General features: G+C 47.1%; 1 protein-coding gene across 1 annotated transcript in view; it reads left to right on the top strand.

Moving 5' to 3' along the window:
- Positions 1–218: 218 nt before the first annotated feature.
- Positions 219–21,663, top strand: part of LOC119386533 (uncharacterized) — a 33,218-nt gene continuing 11,773 nt past the window's right edge. Inside the window, exons 1-7 of the mRNA XM_037653801.2 lie at positions 219–275; positions 11,025–11,099; positions 12,055–12,112; positions 13,462–13,664; positions 15,745–16,032; positions 17,820–18,036; positions 20,118–20,279. Coding sequence (XP_037509729.2) covers positions 228–275; positions 11,025–11,099; positions 12,055–12,112; positions 13,462–13,664; positions 15,745–16,032; positions 17,820–18,036; positions 20,118–20,279 — 1,051 coding nt within the window. The 5' untranslated portion in view covers positions 219–227. The remainder of the gene's footprint in view (positions 276–11,024; positions 11,100–12,054; positions 12,113–13,461; positions 13,665–15,744; positions 16,033–17,819; positions 18,037–20,117; positions 20,280–21,663) is intronic.

Raw genomic sequence — 21,663 nt, forward strand, 5'->3', positions numbered from 1 at the left:
GAACACTTAGCTTTTTACTTCGAAGGGACGGGCTCCAATAGTGGAATCGGTGTTCTCCCTGCGAAGAGCCCGTTTTGAGATTCCCAAAAAGCGGCCGCTGGTGCATAACGATGAAATGAGGCCATTTTCACCGGCGAGACATCTATTCATTGAAGCCTGTAGAAAGTGTTTTACGTCTTGTTATCCTTACCACGCTTGCTGTTCTCAACTTCCAGCTTGGCCTGCAGATGGACAAGGACAACGTCGAGTGCACAGGAGATAAGGAGTGCAACATGGTGAGCCCGATATCTGAGCAGCAACCTTCGCGACGTCAATAGCGTTTGCTACTTGAGAGAGACAAACATTGGTTTTATACCTCAAAGAAGGCTTCAAGAAAATTATGCATCTTTTCCATGCTTCAAGCGATTGGTTATTCACATTGACAGAAGCTCCGAAAAAGGGCATGTGATATTTTTTTTACAAAATGCAGATTATTTTTACGCTGGGGAAGCCACGGCCATTTTGTGACCAATTAAGATATCCGGAAGCGCAAGCCACAAGTGTGTAAATTACAGTGAAATCCCACAAGAAATAAAAGAACAAAAATGCGCCAATATCGTGCAGTAGGGCGGCCGTCAATGATTACAATGTTACAATTAGAATCTGGCAGCCCAGCATATCGGTATATGAAAGCTTTCCATATAAATAAAATGTCTATCGTATCAACCTCTTTTACCAAAAACGTTTATTTCTTTTTAACAGCGAAGCTGTTTAAGTTTACAATAATTCGCACCTAAAAAGAAATCCAGGGGGTGCTGCAAAGCTAGGCAACACTGGCAAAGATGGCGGCGGCAATGAGGTCCATGTGAGGATTGTTGCTGCTGGAAATACTGTGTTTCCTAGATTGCGATGTGAAAACGGGGTGTTTTGTCGAAGGTGAGAGTGTACCTGGTGCCGAGTACCTCATTGTGGTTGTTGCGAAGGGCAACGTCGACGATAAAATAAATGTTGTTGCACTGTTCGTGTAAACGTCTGGCGTCAATTCGGACGCCCTACAAATCCCAGTGCGGCTACTAAGTGTTTTTGTTGAGCCTGTGATCTCCGATGGCTCCTGCACTGCTGCCTTTTTAGCGAAGTGCAAACGCATATCAACCGTTATCATCTACTGCTAGGTAAGTGCTGCTATGCTGTCACGGGCCGTGTCAATCGGCAAGGCAGACAAACTGTTCGGCAGTGTTTTGAAGGTAGGGGGTGTGGGGGTTCTCGTCGTCTGGCCAAATGACGGGATACAGCGCTGCCTCACAACTAAAAAAACATTTATTAGTAAAAGAAACGGCCAAAAGTTAATCTAACAACTGAACGTCCTCGCGGCCACAACACATGCCATCAACGGTTCAGTTCAGCCTTCGCCACGCCGGCCGTCCACCACACGCGCGCATACACTTCGCCAGTCCGTCGCCAACTGCCTGCCCTTCGGGTCGGCTCGCGCTTTTCTAGGCAATCTGTAGGACGCGCGCATCCCCACTGCGTAGCACGTGTTGTTATCGGGTGGTGATGCGCGCTCGATTCCCACAGGGGTTAACGCACTCGGCAGTTGCCGTTGGGCATCGTTTATCGAATGCTGCTTGCCTAGAGCATCACGGTGACACGACAGTATTTTGCAGCGACTTCGTCAGCCCGTTACTTCGTCACGTTCTTGTATAAATCTGTTCAAAGAATGAGGCGGCGATGGTACAGAGAGCGAAATAAGGCTTCATGTAGAACAGGTGGAGAGAAACACTTACTACTAACTGCTGAACAAATGATGGCAGGAAACTTGTTCACCATTTTTTGCAATGCGCAGAGCCTTTATGATTTGTCTGGTTGTTCGTGCGTGTGTCAGCTGATCCGCATACATGAGCGGAAATTGTGGTGCCCGCAAATTCTTCTGCTTACTTGCTGCTACAGGAATGTATTGTTATAGGTAGCTGTAAACTGACCCTTTCCTAGCTCCCTGAACCACGCGATGAGACATCAGGCAGGCTATACCAACGTTACTAGATTCGGTTGGGCTATACCACTTACGCGTGCCCACAAATCAAGGAAATCGAGCGCGCAACATCTAAAGAGCAAGGCTCCAAGCCACTATACGTCATAATATAGCAAGCATCTCAGGCCTACCTTGACGCCACGCATCAAGCACGCTGACATCAACACTACGAGGATTTCGATTTTGCCCGCCGCATTGGCACAGCGGTTACGGTGCTTGAATGCTGACCCGAAAGACGCGAGGTCGACCCCGGTTTGTGGCTGTCGCATTTCGATGGCGGTGAAATGCTCGATGCACGCGTACTGCGCAATTTCAGAATTCCAGCTGGTCCAGATTATCCGGAGCCCTCCGCTACGGCGTCTCTAGCTTGTGTCGCTTCGTGACGTTCCCATTAACTGATTCCGATTCATTCCAGCTGCGTTATCCTTAGGATTCCTTGATGTCGTTCGAAGAGCGCAACAAATTTTTAGCACAGCCGCGCAATACTTGTTGCTGAAGTGCCGAGAACAAACAACCGTCTTCGGAGTAACTTTGCTGATGCGGATGTTGGTTATTTGCGCCGTCCTTCATGCTTCACTCAAGGAAAGAAAACTCGTGAAAATATACTATCCCGCCTTTCCGCCTGACTGATGTGCATATCGAAACGCAGAAAAACTGCTTCGCAACGCATCTTTTCTTTGCTGACGACGAATCCATCAGCCAGAACCGCTACCGCACGTGCGAAATTGAATGTCGTCCGCTCCATGGACCTCAATAGCCTGTTTCGCGCTCTCTCCGCTAGGTGGCGTATTGGCTCAAATTATTCGCGAATTTGTCTGTCCGAAACAGAAATTATCATCATCATGAACCGGCACGCGCTCTGTACATCCTCTTCTTTATCTTCGTCCTCTTCTTCATCGCTCCCAGAACACGTGCGCCGATTTCTCCGGCGTGGCGTGTAATAACCCTGATGGGTGAGAGAACGAGTGCCGAAAATTCTTGGCGAAAAAAATTATTCACGAGGCGGGATTCGAACCCGCGTACCCTCGATCCGAAGCCGAGCTTCCTTACCACTTTGCTATCCAGGCACGCTAGGAGAACATAGCATAGCCTGCTATGTTCTGCTAGCGTGCCCGGATAGGTGTTACATATGGTGTTACAAGGCGGTGTTAAAATATGGTGTTACAAGGAATTGGTAGGCAAGTGAGCTTGAGGAGGAGAGATGTGATAGTGAGGAGGAGGGAAAGAAGGAGGAAAAGGAGGAGGGGAGAGAGTATTACATAGCACAGAAAGAATGAGGAAGAGAAATCGAGAGAAAAAATGCAGAAAGAGAGAAAAAGCTTTAGAGAAAGAGAGTAAGAGATAGAGAGAGAAATGAATAACTACGAGGAGGAAGCAATCGTGAAATAGAGAAGAAGAGCAAGAAATGAAAAAATAGAAATAAACAGGGAAAAAGGACATAGGAAAAAAACAGAGAGAAGAAGAAAGAAAGAGAGAATTGGCCAAACTTAGAAAAACAGCAAAAGCCAGGACTACATAGACGCCCATCAGCTTCGCTCTCTCTTTAGCATTGCGCCTCCAGTGCAATAAGCCACGCTAGCGTTTTTTTTTTTTTTTTTACACCCGGAGTCCAAGTGAATAATCTTGCTCCATCTCAGGAACTTAGTTATTGTGTTAACGCCGTCATCCCCCGAACGGTATGCGGCGCTGAGGTTCTGCGCAGGCTGACATTGCAGAGAACACGGAACTTGTGTTGTCATTCTACGTATACGAAAGAAAGAAATTTTAAAGTGGCCCAGAAACACTTTTTCAGCATGGTAAGAAAACGCTGCCGATCGGTATTCAGGGTTCCTGAGAACACGTGAGCCAATCATTATAGCGCAGTAGGCGACCTGGAATTTACAATAATTCTCAAAGTCAGCTAGAAATCGTTCCGTCTTCTTTCTACAAAATGATGCTATATGCACAAACGACCACGCCATATAACCAAAATAACGTCCACGGGCTGATTTCAGCATCGTGGCTGAATAGTTACCGTGGCCACCGCGGGAGGCCGCCACGTGCCCGTGCGCGCACTCACGATAACACCGAAAGTAAGCCGTGCGTTCGAAGAAAAAAACTAAGTGCTCAAGTTCATGACGCGCGCGTGACGTAACTTCTTTCTCCCGTGACTTCACTCCTTGCTTTGCTTCCAGCGCGCTCGTCGGGACGAAAGAAGAGAGAAAGCAATCACATCGTGCGAAAAATCTGTGTAATTGAGAGGTTATAAAAATATTTTGCGGCGGTTGATTCGTGAGGCAATAAACTCTTTTAATGGAGTCATTCGATCGTTACATGGAAAAGTGCTGCAGGGCCCCTTTAAGAGCTTGTTTCTTTGTTTCACACAACCATAATGAAAACGGATGCCAAGGGAGGCATAGGGCACATTATTTGTACTCTTTTAACAGCATTGTAGTAATTATGATATAAATGTGAAGAAAGTGAAGTAAACCAAAAGACAACTGGCCGCAGGCAGGGACCGAACCTGCAACCTTCGGATAACGCGCCCGATGCTCTACCAGTTGAGTTACTGCGGCGGTCGTCCGCCCCTCCCCTTTTCGGGTATTTCTGTGCATGCAAATCTGGGAGCGTAAGTCAGTGCCTATCGCAACTATGACGGCGAGTGTGGAACACTCTTTTTGCGCCAGTTGACGTCAAGTGGTGTTTTTGACCACTTTACTTCCTTCACATTTATACACAATTATTACCATACGGTTAAAAGAGCACAAATAACGTCCCTGTACATTCCGTGGCTTCATTGTTTGTTGGTTCTCAGCATTCTACGTATACGTCTCAATAGGCACGGTCTAGATGAGTTAACTGTATGCAACAATCAAGAGAAGCTTTGCTACAGCTCACTCGCACGTTACCTTCGAAGAGGCGTCGTTACTATAGTAAGCTATGGTTGGATGCTATTCTGGACATTGTGAACTTCCGCCATATTGTCGAATTCCGCCATCGGTCAAGTCTGATTGACCCGGAGGGTGGCTACGGCCTCTCCGATTGGCTTAAAATGCCGCCATTACGAAATTTCACAAGATGACGGGATTTGACGTTGTCCAGAATAGCACCCCTTGTTTCTTGTGGCTTTCTTGCGGCAGGTATAAGCATAATGTCGATTGCCTTGTCGGACAGCAAGCGAGCAAACGAGATGCGTTATTTGATGCATTGTCGTAACACCACTACATTTCTTCCCACTGATTTCTAAATAAAGACCCTGGATGAGGCGTTCCCTTTCTAGCAGCTTTCAGCAGTGCCGACACGGCGGCATCTGCGCCAAGGTTCTGCGCTTCATGTGTGATAGGAGCCAACACTTTAAAATTGAAAGGCGCGTCGGAAGCCAATCGAACCGAACGCAAATATTCGCATTGGCCTTGAGTTATACTCAAGCTATTTCCTTTATGTTCCCCCTAACAAAGCGGTCAGCAAAGTAGACAAAACCAATCATAACGTGAAGTATTCTTGCGTGCGTTCCTTTCGCGGGCGCACTGTTGTCATGGGAAGGGAATTAAGCGCTGCCGCAGCGCCGCTAAAGCCGGCTTTGGGGAGTGCTTACATCACGAGTCCTTTGGAGGCGGGCGGTTTAAATTGCGCTAACAGTATATATGCGGACCACTAAAAAGTGATTTTCTTTCTAACTAAGAATTTTCTTGTCACGAAACAAGCACTACAATCTTTCTGGAATGGTACTCCAAAAGTCCACGCAGACTTGATATCTGCCTTTGGTGTCCCTTTAACAATAAAATAGCATTACGTACAGTTCAGGCAGTCACGATGAAGCAAGATACTTAGCAGCTGTTTCATCTTTTATTGACAGGTTTCTAAAGATTATTTCACTTGTTCAAGTCCTCTTTGAAAATCACCAGAACCTCATTCAAAAAGCAGTGTATAGCTTGGCAATCTCGAACATGCACATGCAGCCTAAAGACGAGTGGTCGGGCTCCTTCAAGTAAAGCCCCTAACACTTGGCAAAACAGCGACACTATGATTCCTCTTCGCTCCTCCTGGCTTTCGCGCTCCCTCTTTGACTGTGCCGCCACCTGCACTGCTCCGGCGACGTTTCGTCGAGTCAATGCACGCACGGCCAGACGGTGTGCTACGAGCATTCGCACTTGCTGCCAGGCTGCGGGTATCTGCTCTTGCGGCATAATAATTCCTTCCGGTGGGTTACACAAATTTATTACCTGTACTTTTTCAGTGTTTTGATAACTATACCGCAATAAAAAGGTCGCAACTAGCGTGAAGGTGGCCCACATATCCGAATACGCTGTGTACGCTACTGTTCAGCGCCCAACTTTTGTGAGGAGCCCGTATCGCCGGGTCCTTTTGGAAATGGTGGTAAATGACACGTTCGAGACTAGCATCGTGGTGTACAGACACCTCTCTGAGATAATCCCCGTCGATCTTGGCAGGCGAATTCGCAGTGTATATCAGTTATCAGCACGGAGGAGGGTAGGAAGAGTGTTACTGCTTCAGTACCGCCCACGTGCCAATGTGTGTACTAAGCACGCAAACACGAACAGATGGTGGCCACGGGCCTTATTATGTCTTTAACACGTCAGTGTCAACAGCCGTACGTGCTGCGGAATTGCACGTACTTCTCGAAGGCTTGCAACATTGTCTAGCAACGACCACGCCACGTATCACGGTTGGGCCCGCACCTTGCGAAAAGATACATACCTTTCTATACCGAATCCACCGCCTGATCATCAGCGATAAAGAGGAAAAAAGCCCCATTAACTGCTAAAAGCGGTTGCGTAATAAAAAGAGCAAAAAATTTGCAATCGTATTGTGAGATTTTGCGACCGAGCCCCATGCTTTATCAAAAGAACTGTGCTGAATTTCTAATGCTCCGAAATCAAATTCTTGCACGTGTCCGCGCGTTTCCGTAAATTAATCAGTCCGTGTTTATATTCTTAGGCGCGCGAAGTATACCAGCGACTTCGAGCAATTTGGCGCGTATAAAGTTAAGCGCGCAAAAGCAGACTCTGTGTTGTTGATACAAAGTAAAGATCCCGCAGAAGCTGTGTTAAGAGCGTCCAAGATAAAGAGTGACCTGCTCAGTGAAATTTAACCTGTTTACGATGTTATAGCGTGCATAAAATTGCGCGAACTTCGAAACGTGCTACATTAAGGTACACATAACTTGGTCTCAATTTCTCCATTCCGATTCGGTGCATTCATATGTCTTTCTTCGTAACTCGTCGCGCCTACATGACGCTGTTGCGAAAAGGTTTTTGCCATCGCTCAATCTGTTTCGGCCTCCGAGAGCGGAGCAGCCGCCCATGGCGATGAAAGGCGACGCCGCCCTTGTAATCAAATTTATGCCGCAACACGACGCGCACGAAGCAGCAACTACGCCCAAACGCGATACATGCACTCTTCGCCAGCGCGCGGAGAGATCTGGAGCGAAGATGGCGATCGATAGCGAAAACGAACTCTGCGCGCGGTCCCACGTGACTCCAGTTGGCCAATAGCGACGCGGCGACAGCCTCTGAGAGGGCGGAGCAGAGAGAAAAGAAAGGAGGCGCGCTTTCTTCAAAGGATGTCGCCACTTTACGAAGTTTCAGGGATTTTACCTTAAGGTACCCCATGCGAGCCCTCCGTGAGACGTATATTTTGACAGCGTCTGTAGCTCTTAATCGGTACGAGCAGATTGAAAAGTGTTCCAGGAGAGACGCCGAAACTTGAGACATGACAAATTTCTAGCAGCTTTATTGCGCCACCGTGGCCTCAATGCGAAAAAGTTGCTAGAAAGTCATGTTGTCCCAATAAATGTGCTGGAGTTTGGCTTTCGGCGCGAAATTCAAATGCAACTTCGGCCTTAACAAAGAAGAAAACTGTGCAAGTAGGCACGGATTCGTCATTACCAGAGGGCGTGCACTCGAGAAGCATTCTTTGAGCGCTTGCGTTCTTCCTCTCTGGAAATGATGAAACCTTCATTTTCTATCCTTTTAATGTCTTATTAGTCATCAACGCGACATCAGTTTGAATTCCCGTGAATAGATCAGGGTTTTCGCTTAGCACTGACCCTAGTAAACTTACCTGTGTTTGTTTCAGGTGAAAAAGAAACAAACTTCTCCATTGAGAGCAACTAGCCTGACGGTGGCCCGTAAGACCGAATGCGCTGTGTACGCTACAATTCAGCGCGCAACTTTTGTAAAGAGCTCGTAACGCCAGGTCCTGTTGCGAATCGGTGTAAATGACACGTTCGAGATTGAACTCAAACGCTATTGATACTCAGTGGAGAAATTGGACTTTGTGTTTAGGCAGTAGAAGTTTAAGTGAAAGCACTAAAATCAGATGAACCTATTTTTCAGCGTTTCAGCTGCTGAAGCTCTTTTATTTGCTGAAGTAAAAATAAACGGGCAAGTTAACACCATTTTCTGGAGAAGCCTACCCCTTTTAAAATAACTTCTTTATTTCCTCAACGGTGGAGCAGCCTGCGGGTAAAAGTCGCTTGAGACACAAGGAACTTGACAGGGACTCGCAACCACCTCTACAATGCAGGGAGCGATATCACTCATATACAGTATACAAAATATTCGAAATTAATGTTCTTTCGTATTGAAGAGTCACAGAAGATAATACTCTCATTCATCACGTGAGCATGGATTGATGAAATTTTTGCGCAGTGTTCGTGCAGAAGTTATTCGCAATTGAATGTCTAATTTATAAAACGAATTTAAAAGGATTGGTTCTCTGCAAAAGATTCTCTGCATAGAATAATTTGCGCGCACAGTGACCACCTTCCACTGTTCGAGTGGGTAACGAGTGCCATATGAGTGTGTGTTCAATCAGGATTAGGTAACGCCTGAAAAAACTTTAAATTTTATTTTATCTCCCGTTTGGACGCCAGACCCAAGTTGTAATTGCAAATGTTAAATAAGCGGATCATCTTTACTTTCAAAAATAAGTATGAAGTATGGCAGTTATACGGTACACATTAAAAAGCTTTCTCTGCAATATACGTAGTCTTTCAAGATTTCTATAGCTCGTCGTACCTCATACCAATAAACAATAATATATTATAACTTAATAAGAACTTGTTGTTGGGAGAGTTGGTGAATCTTGATTTTTGCGCTAAGAAAGACATGAGAGAAGGCAGGACAGGCGCTGCTAGCAAGCTCGCACAGCTTTGCCCTCGCACCACGAAGGCGGGAAGCAAGGATGCTCAACGAAGCATACCTCGCCCATTGTGCCGTGTGTGCAAGACATAGGGCAAACAGGCCGCTGCCTTAATGACCGGTTAAGGGAGCATGCGCAAAATCTAGAGGAAGCTGGCGGGGCTCATCTTTCGTCCTAATGCCGAAAATGCATGTGTGAGCCGATATTTCGTGAATCCAAGATTCTAGGTAGGAGCAGGAACAAATCAGCCCGTGAACTCTGGGAGGCGTACTGTCGCACTCAGTATGAGCGAGACCACGCTGGCCGAGCGCACTGGACGGTTGTACAGTGGCGCCGATCGCGACATATTTTCGAGTTATCGGCAGAGAGTTTCGCGGCTCTTACGAGTGCGCATCGCCGCCACTTGCTTGCTTTCACCCTCGAAGCTGATATCACCAGAGCACAAAACGAGGGCGAGCGTGAAAGCATGTGGAGGCGACACGCACTTTCAAGAAGAGCCAAACCCTCCCCTGATAATTCGAAAACATGCCATGGTCGGCGCCACTGTACAACCCTGCAGTGCGCTTGGCCACGCGCTCGTACTGAGCGCGATAGTACAATATAAAGAAAAAACATGGTTGATCCCTCTATCATAGGAATCGGTATAACACGAAAGTAAAACGTGTCTTCACAGATGTCGATGAGCGTTTGTTGTGCATTGTTTCGCCCCGAGGGCGAAGGAATGAATGCTATAGCAACAACTTGTAATGTCACGCGAAGAACGGCAAGCAGCTCGAAACTTCCGACGCGTTTCTCAAGCAGAAAGAACGCACGGAACGAACATACACAGGATGAGCGCGAACTAACAACTGTCACAGCTCGACAGTTAAAGCGCGCTGCTCAAATACAAAGGAGAGCGAGAACTGTCACAGTTGAAACTTATTTGTTTGTGAGCAGCGCGCTCCTTTCGCAAAAGCGGACGCTTCGGTGAGCGAAATGACCTTCGTGCTCTCTGTAACTTGAACGCAAAGCTGCGGTGAGAGCGCAAGACGTACAAGATAAGCGCGCGCGCAGGAGCGACCACGCCCTATAGAGACACACGCCCATCTCAACGCGGGGGGCGACGACATTTAAAGCGCGCTCTTCGAGCCCTTCGCGCCATCTCGCTAGTGATAACAAAAACACGCTGATGCACCCTGATATCTGAGTACCGCCACTGGTAAATGGTGTATATAAATAGCATGCCGTTAGGATAACGAAGAACGTGCCGTTTGTGGCGGAGTCGTTTCGCGCTGCGCGCTGGGGACCGAGAGGTCGCGAGTTCGACTCCAGGTGACGGAACTTTTTCTTCTAGTTTTTTCTTCGCCATATGTTAATCTTTATATTTTACAACGTCATATCCGTGACGGAAATTCGTCAGTGGAGGCGTGGTGGACCCCGGCATAAAACACTTTCGTGTTAAAAAAGGAACTTATTGTGTTAGCAACACGTCCATCTGCCTTTATAAGAGAGAGATTAGGTTCATGTCCTTAGCCTGATAAGTGGTGTTGTCTTGATATGCGCTCGGTTCGTCTGCGCATCACTGTGCTATGTATTTCATTGCAGCCATTGCAATAAACCGGTTGCTAGTAGCGTCTGTCCTGTCTTCTGTCATGCGTTCGTCTTTCTTAGCGAACCAGTCGATATCAGTCGATATCGTATTTCATAGTCGATATCACATGAGCTGAAATCAAGTTGCAGCTGCTGAGTGACTACCCACACAAAGCTTATAGAAGTGCATTTCAAGCGGTTCTCCACTATAAATACACACCAGCTACCACGACGCGCTCGTGACGGTGACTGCCCAGTGTTGATAAAACAAAGCCTTCCTTGCGCGTCCTCTCTTTCGCAGTGTTGGGACGTGTGCAGGTTCTTCAACGATGACTTCGAAGTATGGAGTCACATGTGCACCGTGGAGGAATTATGTGTAAGTACTCAATTCTAATTTTATTAAAGGAAAGTGAAATGTGAATATATGCTTCTTGAAGCGCTGAAAGAGCAATTTAGAAAACGACTGAATCAGTCTGCGCATTTGTTCAGGTTTTTTTTTGTTCTGTAAAATAGCATAAAATATAATTACACTCATTAGCATACTATAATAAAATAAATTTAAGAACACTGTTTAAATCCCTAGTCTCCCTAAAGCAACGCACTGATCACGAAAGAATTTTGCATGAACTGCGAAATACAGTTGCTTAGATTGGGTTTCCTGGTCTGAAAGTGACTGAGGCTTTGCTACGCCAGCACTGCAAAAACGTGCAAATATCGCATCGCCGATACGACCAGTAAAAAACAACCATAAAACTCTACAATATCTGCGAGTATACAAGGGATGCAGCTGTGATGCATAGATGCCATGCTTGTACTTGACCCGTGCTCGGTGCCCAAGCACAGAACTCGGCCGCATGTTTAGCAGTGTCATTTAAATACGTTCTGTTATTCGTTAAATGTCAATGTATGCGAATTATGAGTACTTACTGAGTGACTGGAATAAAACCTCGGTAGTCGCAACCATGCAAAGAAACCGTCGGTCACATTATCATCTATCCTGATTCGTATATACAGCTGTGGTTAAGTATTAAGTAGGCTTCTCATTGAGTGATCTTTTTTCTCAGCGAAGGGCCCGGCAAGTCACTCTAAGCAATTCCGCGCCTTCCGTTTTCTTTATTGCCATGGTCGCGGTTTTAATTTAAGGATGCAAACGAGTATATGTTTCAAGTCCAGAAGCGCACGAGAAAAAGTCCCTGCCGCACGAGAAGCGTCTGTCCTGTCTTCAGAACGTTCTGAAGTGTTGAAGCGGAAGTGCTTCGCAGAAAAGTGAATCTAGCTTTCCCTTTCCCACCATCTACAAGCATTTCAGTGATGGTGCACCCTTTTCGCAGTTTCCTGGCTGTCGACAGGCCTGCTCTTTCTGGCACAAGACGTCACCGAAGCAACCAGGTATACTGTATACGCATACTTCTTTTTGACTAGAAGGGAACATGAATGAAGGTCGGCCCGAGTGTTGTTCCTCTGGCCTACTATACTACACACTCGGGAATGTGTTCCCGGGAACGGCAAAGATGCAATAAAGATGAGTGTGGCATGAGATGGAGGCAGCGAATGCACCATTGGCGAAGCCAGAGAGAAAAGGGGGGGGGTTCAACCCGTTTGCCCGAGATTGTTACATGATATATATATATATATATATATATATATATATATATATATATATATATATATATATATATATATATATATATATATATATATATATATATATATATATATATATATATATAGGAAGAGAAGCGGCACACCTTAGTGGTTGTGTCTCTTCTTTTCTCAAGTACGTTTGGCCCATTGGAAAAGCTTGTTTGAGATAGATAGATAGATAGATAGATAGATAGATAGATAGATAGATAGATAGATAGATAGATAGATAGATAGATAGATAGATAGATAGATAGATAGATAGATAGATAGATAGATAGATAGATAGATAGATAGATAGATAGATAGATTATTTCACGTAGCAAGACCGAAGGATATAAAAAAGAAACAGAAATGGTTAACCGCAACATGAAACCAACGATACAGGGCTCACCGTTATCTAGAGCTCGCTAGAGTATATTTTTTATATATAGCTTAGTTAGTTACATGATGAAGCAAGCGCAATATGCGCGAAGATTAAAAATTGCGGTGGTTTCTTGGCCCGCGCTCGCTACAACTTGCACCGTCACGCACGCCAACTGGCTGACGTGGGCCAAGAAACCACCGCCAACTTATCGGCCTACCGCTGCAACGGAGACGGCGAGGCGCGGCCGCAGCTGATTTTGTTCGCTCAAACCACGACTGAGAGCAGCACGTTCGCTGCCGTGCGAATTCGCTAGTCACGTGGTTCTTTTTGTGTTTCGCGGGATTTGTTTGCAGCTTGGGAAAAATGGTATAGGTGAGACTTTCTTTATCGCAAATAATGTAATGGATGTTTCTGAAGACGCTCTCGAACTTTGCAAGTCGCATTTCTTGCCTAAATTCAATATTATGCAATTTAGTTAAGTAATCCTATTTAACGAATTATTAATTGCAAACCAAAAAATTGTCTGTAGCGCGCAGGGTGGCTGTCAGCAATTTGCGACTGATTTCACTCGCTTTCCTCTAATATTGTATTTTTTAACGCTTGGCTAAAGATAGCTGGGACACCCGGTGTAAAAGTCTGCAGCCAGTGAGGAACAGTGACACAGATGACGCGAACGAAGTGCCGCTGATGTGTTTTTGATCTCCCCTGAGGTTGGTCTATGCCTTCGCAGGCAACCCATTGACGGGCATTTCCGACGTGAACGCTGGCGTGTTCCCTGAGCCTGCACGGCTCGAGGCCCATGGTACTCATGACGTGCGCGTCACCTGGTCCCGGCCTGAGAGTGCAGAGGACGACACCATCGAGCGCGCGCTGGTCTACGTGGTCTTTTTAAGGGGGCTTGTCAACGATCAACGCTGGGAGGACGTTGCACAGGTGCTACATCTTACCACTATGGATCCACTCCTGATCGTAATTCGCGTTCCGTTTCTTAAAAAGCGATGTGATAGTGTCTCTTAAGAAGGAATAAACACTTAGAATTGTATGTGAAGTACTGTTTAAGTGTTCAAAAATGGCGTCGTGCAGAAACAAAGGGAGGAAATTATAATGCGCATAGAGCGACAGCACAAGGGCTCAGCTCAGACATGCATGCAGAAAGCCGCCCTTTTAGGGGCGAAGCTCCTTACAGTGGCACCCGTTCGTCCCCATCGTAGTGCGTAACCAGTCTTAACGCTAGTACCAGATCTTGACCGCCAAGGTGGTGCCGGTGGGAGATTTCTTCTGTGCGTTGTTGAACAATAAAAAATTCGCAGCGTGCGCGTTAACTAAAAGCCGAATTCTTCTGTCTCTCATTCCCCATTAGCAGCCATTGGCATGTTCCAGTAGGAAACGTTAGTAGAAGTAGAAGTGTAAGTGTTAGCTAAAAGCCGACTTCTTCTGTCTCTCATTCCCATTAGCAGCCATTGTTTACCTCCAAGGTAGTGCCTGGTGAGATTTCTCCTGTGCGTGATTAAACAATAAAAATTTTGTTCAAAACGCCGTTTATTGATGAAATAAACCAACGAAAGACGCCAGATGTTTTCTAAAAGCAAAACGAAAAGACGCCAGCTGCTAAACGAAAGACGCCAGATGTTTCTCCTCTCCTCTCCACGTCTTCTCGCGCTATGCCTCAAGTATGTCCATCCACTAGCCCAGCTCTTTGATATGAGCTCGTGAAATGAGTGACCAGTTTATTCACGATCTGGCATCTTGCACTAACTTTGGCAGTGTGGTCGAAACGAACGACGCTTCTTGCAGTAACGCCGTTTTAATTACAGCCTGAAAAAAGTCTTCATATATGCAAATAAGGGGAAATATGAAATTGATCAAGACTGCAGTTAACACTTCTGGAACAAACATTGGCGCACAATATCAGGAACCTGCGAGGCTTGAATTCCTCAACGAGTCTTCAACTCAGGAGACACGCGACAATGCAGTCAGGAAATATATTTCAAGCATACATGATGACTGTTGGCGATGAATTTCGACGGAGGCTTGAGGGCATGCGTTCTCAGAACACTACGGAGAATAGATTCCTTATTAAAAGACATTACTGAAAGAATAGTTTATATATAACACCTGACTCCATCGCTATTTCAGTATATGTCTTAATGAGCTTGTTCAATTCTGCTGCAAAAGGAGAAGAAGTGCACCGGAAACGTCCAATCCACGGTGTAAGAATATTCAGGTGTTGACACTGCGCGCGCCTAAGCGGCCAGAAAATGTTCGGTCGTCGGTCCGTTGAGCGGTGCGCCATCTAATGGCTTGAGGCGGAGAGCGCCCGCGAGTAGCCGAATCACGGTTATCACGGTGGTGCTGCGTCATCGCCGCCGCTCTCGCCGTTCCCCCTCCTGTTGCTCTCTCGATTTCGCCCCACGACGCCGCTTGGCGGATGCACATTATCCAGCAAAATGACACAAAAAATGCACGTTATCAGCAGCATGCGCGTTGCTATGGAGACGACTGCCCCGCTTTTCGTAGCGTCCTCTGCAAGTCATCTGATAAGAACCCGAACATTATCTGGACGCGCGCGGATTGCGGTTTCCCATGCGTTGGGGGAAGAGTGTCATCACCTGAGTATATTCTTACACCGTGGTCCAATCACTCGTGTCCAGCAGCAGCTCCTCTCCCAACCGCTTATCTGCCGTTTTTGGTGGCGGTGAGCTTCAATGAGCTGCCATTATGTTGCCCTGTATTTCATATTTTATGGAATCGTGAAGAAAATTTTAACAGCGCGGGAATAAACACGAATGCACGAAAAGAGAGGTGAGACGGACAAGCGAGGCTTTCAACTGATCTTTATTCAGAAAAGACACATATATGTAGTGAAAAATTTCGCAGCGCATACCAACGTGTGGCTATTACCGGGCTGTTAAAATTTTCTTCACGATGAACTACCAAATCGCACAAACACTCACGGTAATCGTTTATGCAATCACCTAACAATGCTAACTTTTTTTCACGTCCTCAAACGCAGACGCAGTACCTCAACGCAACCGTCAGCCGCAGCCAACTGAAGCAGGCCTCGGAAGTTAAGGTTGTCGCGCTCTCGCCGTACGGTGTCTTTGCTCACACCCAAGTGGGCTTGGACCTGGCCTTGGCAGGCTTCGACTATGTGCAGGCGGACGCCTCCGTCGCCAGTTCCCTTCCCATATTTGCTGCTCCGAATGTGATTGAAGTCAAGCACTCCAGCGGATACCGAGTCGAGGTCAACATCGCATGGGAATTCGGCCTCTTGCCACAAGCCAAGAACATCAAGTATGAGGTGCGACCAGGCTCCACTACATCCAGTTCCACAAGCCCGTGCTTGCTTGTCGTGATCTACGCATAGATACAGGCATCATGTCATCTCGTGGCACATGTGTTTACGCAACGTACAGCCGCCCAAATCTTTAACTAGCGTGAGCCGCGGCGACTTTTTTGTGTCAGCGCCATTTGATGAAACGAAGTTGCAAAAAAATTGTTTTGTAGGCATGTGCTTTGTGTACATGCACTTGCCCTCACCCTTTCTGGAACTTAATTCAGTCATATGGCGAAGATACACAGAAAAAAGAGCCGCTCGCGCACGCTAGTTGCAAATTTCAGCGAATGGACATAAGGCGGTTGACGTAAACACAGATAAGGGGCGCATTGCTTTACGTGATTCGTGAGTGACAGTATATATGTTTATATGCAACGAAAGAACAACGGGCCCGCTAAAATACACTCGTGAGAAACATATATGCCCCGTCGCGCACCATAAGGGACGCCGTTATCGTACTGCCCACTTGTTGCCGTGATGACCGCATGCATTACTTTAAACGCGGCTTTCGTAACGTTGTCATGACGTATTATGGAGGGCCAAACGCATATACATATCGTAAGAAACGCAGTCCTGGTTAATACTGGTTTAGCCGCGGGTGTCATACTTACTTCCCCGAAATTTTTCAATATTATTTATATGTGTGTAGTGTGTATATACGCACGCACGAACATACATAAAGTCTGGTTAACAACCACTCCACCCCCCCCCCCCAAAAAAAAAAATCACAGCATATCCACGGGGTGAATGATGATGAATCGGGCGAAGCTCAGGAGGGAATCATCGGAAAACCGTGAAACTCTTCCGTGAAATTCGCCCAGTACATCATATAAAGAGTGTGAAACACCGCGTTGAGGTTATTATTGAAGCAAAGTCGATCACACACGTCGAAACTGTGGCCAAACGAATGATCGAGAAATTTCCGCTCGAACCGCGCGTCGGCTCCTTGAATGTGAGACCGCTGGCGCCGCTTGGTCGCCGCTTTCCGCGCACGAGCACCATCAAGGTCTGCCAGGCGCCGCGCTCGGTTCGCCGCCGCTTCTCGAGTTCGCCTTTCGGGGTCCGATGCTCGGAGTGCACGTTGCGCCGCGGCGTCATTGGCGCGCACCGTCGCGGGATCCGCCAGGCGCCGCGCTCGCTTCGCCGCCGCTTCTCAGGCTCGCACCGCGGGATCCTGGCGACGAGCACGAGCCGCCGCGGCCCTCCACGCCCGCCGCTCCGCTTCGTTCATGCCCCACCAACGATCCGACACGTACGGCGACGATCCACGAGACAGAGAGGCACTCGTTCCCCGCGCACCCAGGCACAGCCCGCGCAGCAGCCAATCGGAGAGTAGCGGCACTTCCACCGCCATCTAGTGGCGATTCACACAAGTGCACTATTGCGCACACCTCTATTGGACCAACGCCATCTGGGAAATAAGACGAGAAATGGTGATGACGACACAGATTGTGTACAGCGCCATCTAGAATATCATCACTCAACTGCACTTTGTATGTACTTCTATGAGACAGCGCCATCTATTATACTGTTCGGGAGATACTGCCGGTTACGCCTGACGCCGGACAAGGTTAGACTAAGAGGAGCTTCGCCCCTAAAAAAATTCTGCCTACGCCTTTCTTGGTTAACAACACGGTCACCTTAGCGATTGTTAAAATTTTAGCCTCAATTTTGTGCAGTAAACGCTCTCTGAATATGCCGATCTGTGCTGCTTTTCATGTTATACACAATATAGAAGAGTGCGCTTGCAGGTCATGTGGAGGATCCCTGACAAGGCGGCGGACGTGAGCGGCCGCATGTACACGTCACGGCAGTCAGCCACACTGCAGCTGTGGGAGGGAACGTCGTACTCCATCTTCGTGCGACGCCTGTCTCCTGTGACCGGCGAGCCCGAAGCTGAAACGCTCTCTCGATACCTCCACACGCCTGTCGTCGAGCCCGAACCGAGCACACAAAACGCCGCCTCAAGTGAGCCATTCGCACGATTTATGTTCTTAAATTTGCGCGCATGATTAGCAAAAAAAGCCCAATTTTGGGAAGCAGGCATTGCGAAGGGGCATGAGTGTTGCAGTGCGCTGATCTTTGTCCACATTAATCCCCTCAGGTTGTCGCTTATCCTAGAAACACTCGAGAGATTTTATGCCAGGCCACAGTAAAGTAAGCATGCAGGTTCTCGTTCGCGCGTACGGTTTCTGAACTTACGTGAAAGTATTTTCATCTTACTTTTACTTTAACGACATGAACAATCGAATGGATTCTAAAGAGTAACTCGATACAGCTGGCACCCTCATAACCGGCAGCACTCGACATGCACAAACTATAAGCGCTGATCCACTGGGAGCTCCTCTAAGCTTTAATTGCATGCACAAACATGCACCGACTCAGCTCATTGGGAGGGGGATGCTACAACGCGAAATTGCCTGCAATCTCTCTATGTGCTACATCACATTAAATATTACAGCGATGCAATTAAGAAAAGGTTACCCCATTTTGCGAAAGCTTTAAAAAAACCTATTACAAAACTACACAAATTTAATGCTCCAATGCCAACTTATCAATATAGAATCTTCTGGACCGGCTGCTGGATGCAGGCTAGCCTGCTCATATGCTCCTGTCCGTGCAGAGAAGGTGTTGCGACAGTTAAAAGAACCGGCAAGCTCGAGCAGGCACAATCAAGACAGGCGGAAGTGGTGTTTTCCGCATTCCCGGTGTTTCCACAAGAAACACCGGGAATGCGGCACAGGCAGATGCCTGAATGATAGGCTCAGAGAGCACAAACACAAGCTTAACTGTTACCGCGACGGGCTGGTTTCAGCGCATTGTAATCACTGCGGCTGCCGACCTTTGTTCAATGAGTGCCTAGTTCTGTATAGGAACTGCGATAAGGATACGCGAGATCGTCGAGGCCCTGGTTGACTGCTAGAAAAAATGCAAATTGTGTCAGCGCGCCATCGATTGCTCTAAGTGCAAAGGAAATCGCGTATCTGGATGATGCAGGCTTGCGCTTCTGATACGGTTTTTTGGTGATGTTTGCAGTTTTTATTGCCGTATAAGTACAACCTGTTTCCGAAATAAAGTTTCAGTTGTGAGTAGCGCACGTCCCGTCCTCTTCCTGTGGTCCCTGTCTTAACAGCGCTATGGCTTCAATGTACGTTACAAACCAACTAGCCCAAAAGTCTGTTCTCTCGCCTTATTTGTTTTGACGGGATGTGCATTACCCGTGTGGGAAAACTAATTTAGGCCCGTACCGGCGTCTACGATAATCCACAGGGCAATTAAGCAACAGTAGTGTCGAAAGTTTCTTAAGACTGTAACTTCGGTGCCATTCATTAAGTCATATCGCTTATGAGACGCCCCCTGCACATATCTCAATCTGAAACGCAAACTTCTTGCACACTCTCACAATCATTGTAAGCATTTACTTTGTAGTATTTCGCTGATGGGTTGTGTGATGTAATTGTTTACATTTTTAAAAGTGTCTTCATAACAGGAAACAGTGCGGACAGACAGGACTTGTCTGTCCGTCTTTTTGACAAGTATCGATTATCTCCGCATTTGACCATTGCATACCCATGGACTATAGCTGGGACGCATGCGTAGGCCTTCTCCATTCTCCCTCTTTTTGTTATGTTCCTTTCCAAAGAAGCATATATATTTGTACCTAAGAAATAAACGCTCATGTTGTTAGCCAGCGCCAACTCCTGTCTGTCTTTCCTGTTATGAAGCCGTACCAACAAGCTCAAGTTCAAACCCTTTTAAAGTTTCTCGTTTAGTGCTCTTTCTGGCGCCGCTTTTTGGAAGGTTCTAACACACGCTTTGGATCTGCCGCTGGCGCAATTACTATAAATTACATTGTTATTCTCGGAAATGTTAATAGGACCTCAATAGTATTGGAAAAAACGAAAGGATAAACTTTTGCAATGTCAACAACCATACCATGTAAAGCCGTACGCGCACCTAAATTATGTGTTTCTGGGCTAGTCGTGAGGAAGGCAGTGACATGCAGTGGTTCCAGTATATATTACGCATTCTTACTTTCTTTTTTTCAGCGGCCACTTGCGTGCGCCTTGAAGTGGTGGCGGCATGCGCCGTCTTAGCCACGGCTATCATCTTCGTCTGCGTCGTCACGCTAGCCGTGGTCTTGATGCGCAAGTCAGTCAGGCCCAGGAGAGAACATCCTGCCTCTACCAAGTCTGCGTCCTCTGAAAAAAGTGAGTGATGGCTTTCACAGAAGAATTTCAAACGGCTTGTATGTCTAAATTTCGTCGAAGCATGTATTCTGCAACAGCCATGATGACGACTTTAAGCCTGAATGTTATAACTCGTAGTTTCGCGGATCCGTCGCAGGTGTACCTGAAATCAGTCGTTGTGAAGCATAACACATAGTGCTATATTTGAAGAAGTCACAGTTTCGCTTAAGGGCGAAGCAATGAATGCGACAGCAACAAATTGTAATGTTATACGAAGTAAGGCTAGCAGCTATAACCCTTTTCGACCCGATCTCGTGTAAGTCTACGAAACGCTGGTATAAGGGAATGCGACTGCTCCAGGGAGACGAGCGGTTTACGTGCAGTATGTCGTGTCAACGCGAATCGGTGAGAGCACAGTACGTAGAAGGGTGCACGAGACGTTTGCAGAGGTCTCCCGAGAGAGCGCTCGCGGCCGCACCCTGGTGATCAAAGTTCGCAGTTGCTGGTAGAGCGACCGCAGCCCCCCCCCCCCCCACTTCCCAGGCGTCCCTTCATGCTCTTACGAAAGACGGGCGGGGCGAAGGGACGCTACGTTCTCCACTGCCGCAGCGAACAAAGACGCTACGGCCGGGCTCGTCGACTCTCCGGCACGGCGCAGAAAAGGCACTCGAGGCAGGATGCCAACAAACAACAACAATACAGTAAATATTAAACAAACAATACAGTAAATATTTATGTATTGATCATCCTCCCACCCGGTGAAAGCTTTCTGCACCTCACTTGGTTTAGCACTCACAGCCTCCGTGATCGGCCCGCCGATCATGGAGGCAGTGCCAAGCGGCGATGTCGTGATGGTGTTATCGTATGCCGTCACGTCATGTGACGTTATAGTAACGTCACGAAATTCGGCGCTGTGCGACGTCATGATGACGTCACGTGATTGCAAGTTTTCTGCAGCTCACCTAGTTTTGCACTGCCTCCGTGATCGGTCGCCGATCACTGAGGAAGTGCAAAGCGGCGATGTCATATGATGGCGTAACTATGACGTCACAAAATTTGGCTATCTGAGACGTCATGTGGTGACGTCATCACGTGATGATGATTTTTTGCATCACTCGTGTTGACGCCGCCGACGGTCAATTTTCGAGTTTGATGAGGCATCTACGGCTTTTGCCTTAACAAGTGAGAGGTTAGCCGAGTCCGAAACGGAAAGTCACCTTAGCATGATGTAAACGAATCGCGATACGTGTCGCGACCAACTACATCCGAACAACTTGAGGATTATACGAGCACCTTTGATTGCGATCAGGGCCGATACGGATAGGATTTTTCGATATAGATCAACAATGGTCGCTGCTGCAAGGTCCATTGTTATCCGGATCGAGTTTGGCACAGACGTCAGCCA

The sequence above is a fragment of the Rhipicephalus sanguineus genome, chromosome 3 (assembly GCF_013339695.2).
Source record: "Rhipicephalus sanguineus isolate Rsan-2018 chromosome 3, BIME_Rsan_1.4, whole genome shotgun sequence".
Taxonomy (NCBI): domain Eukaryota; kingdom Metazoa; phylum Arthropoda; class Arachnida; order Ixodida; family Ixodidae; genus Rhipicephalus; species Rhipicephalus sanguineus.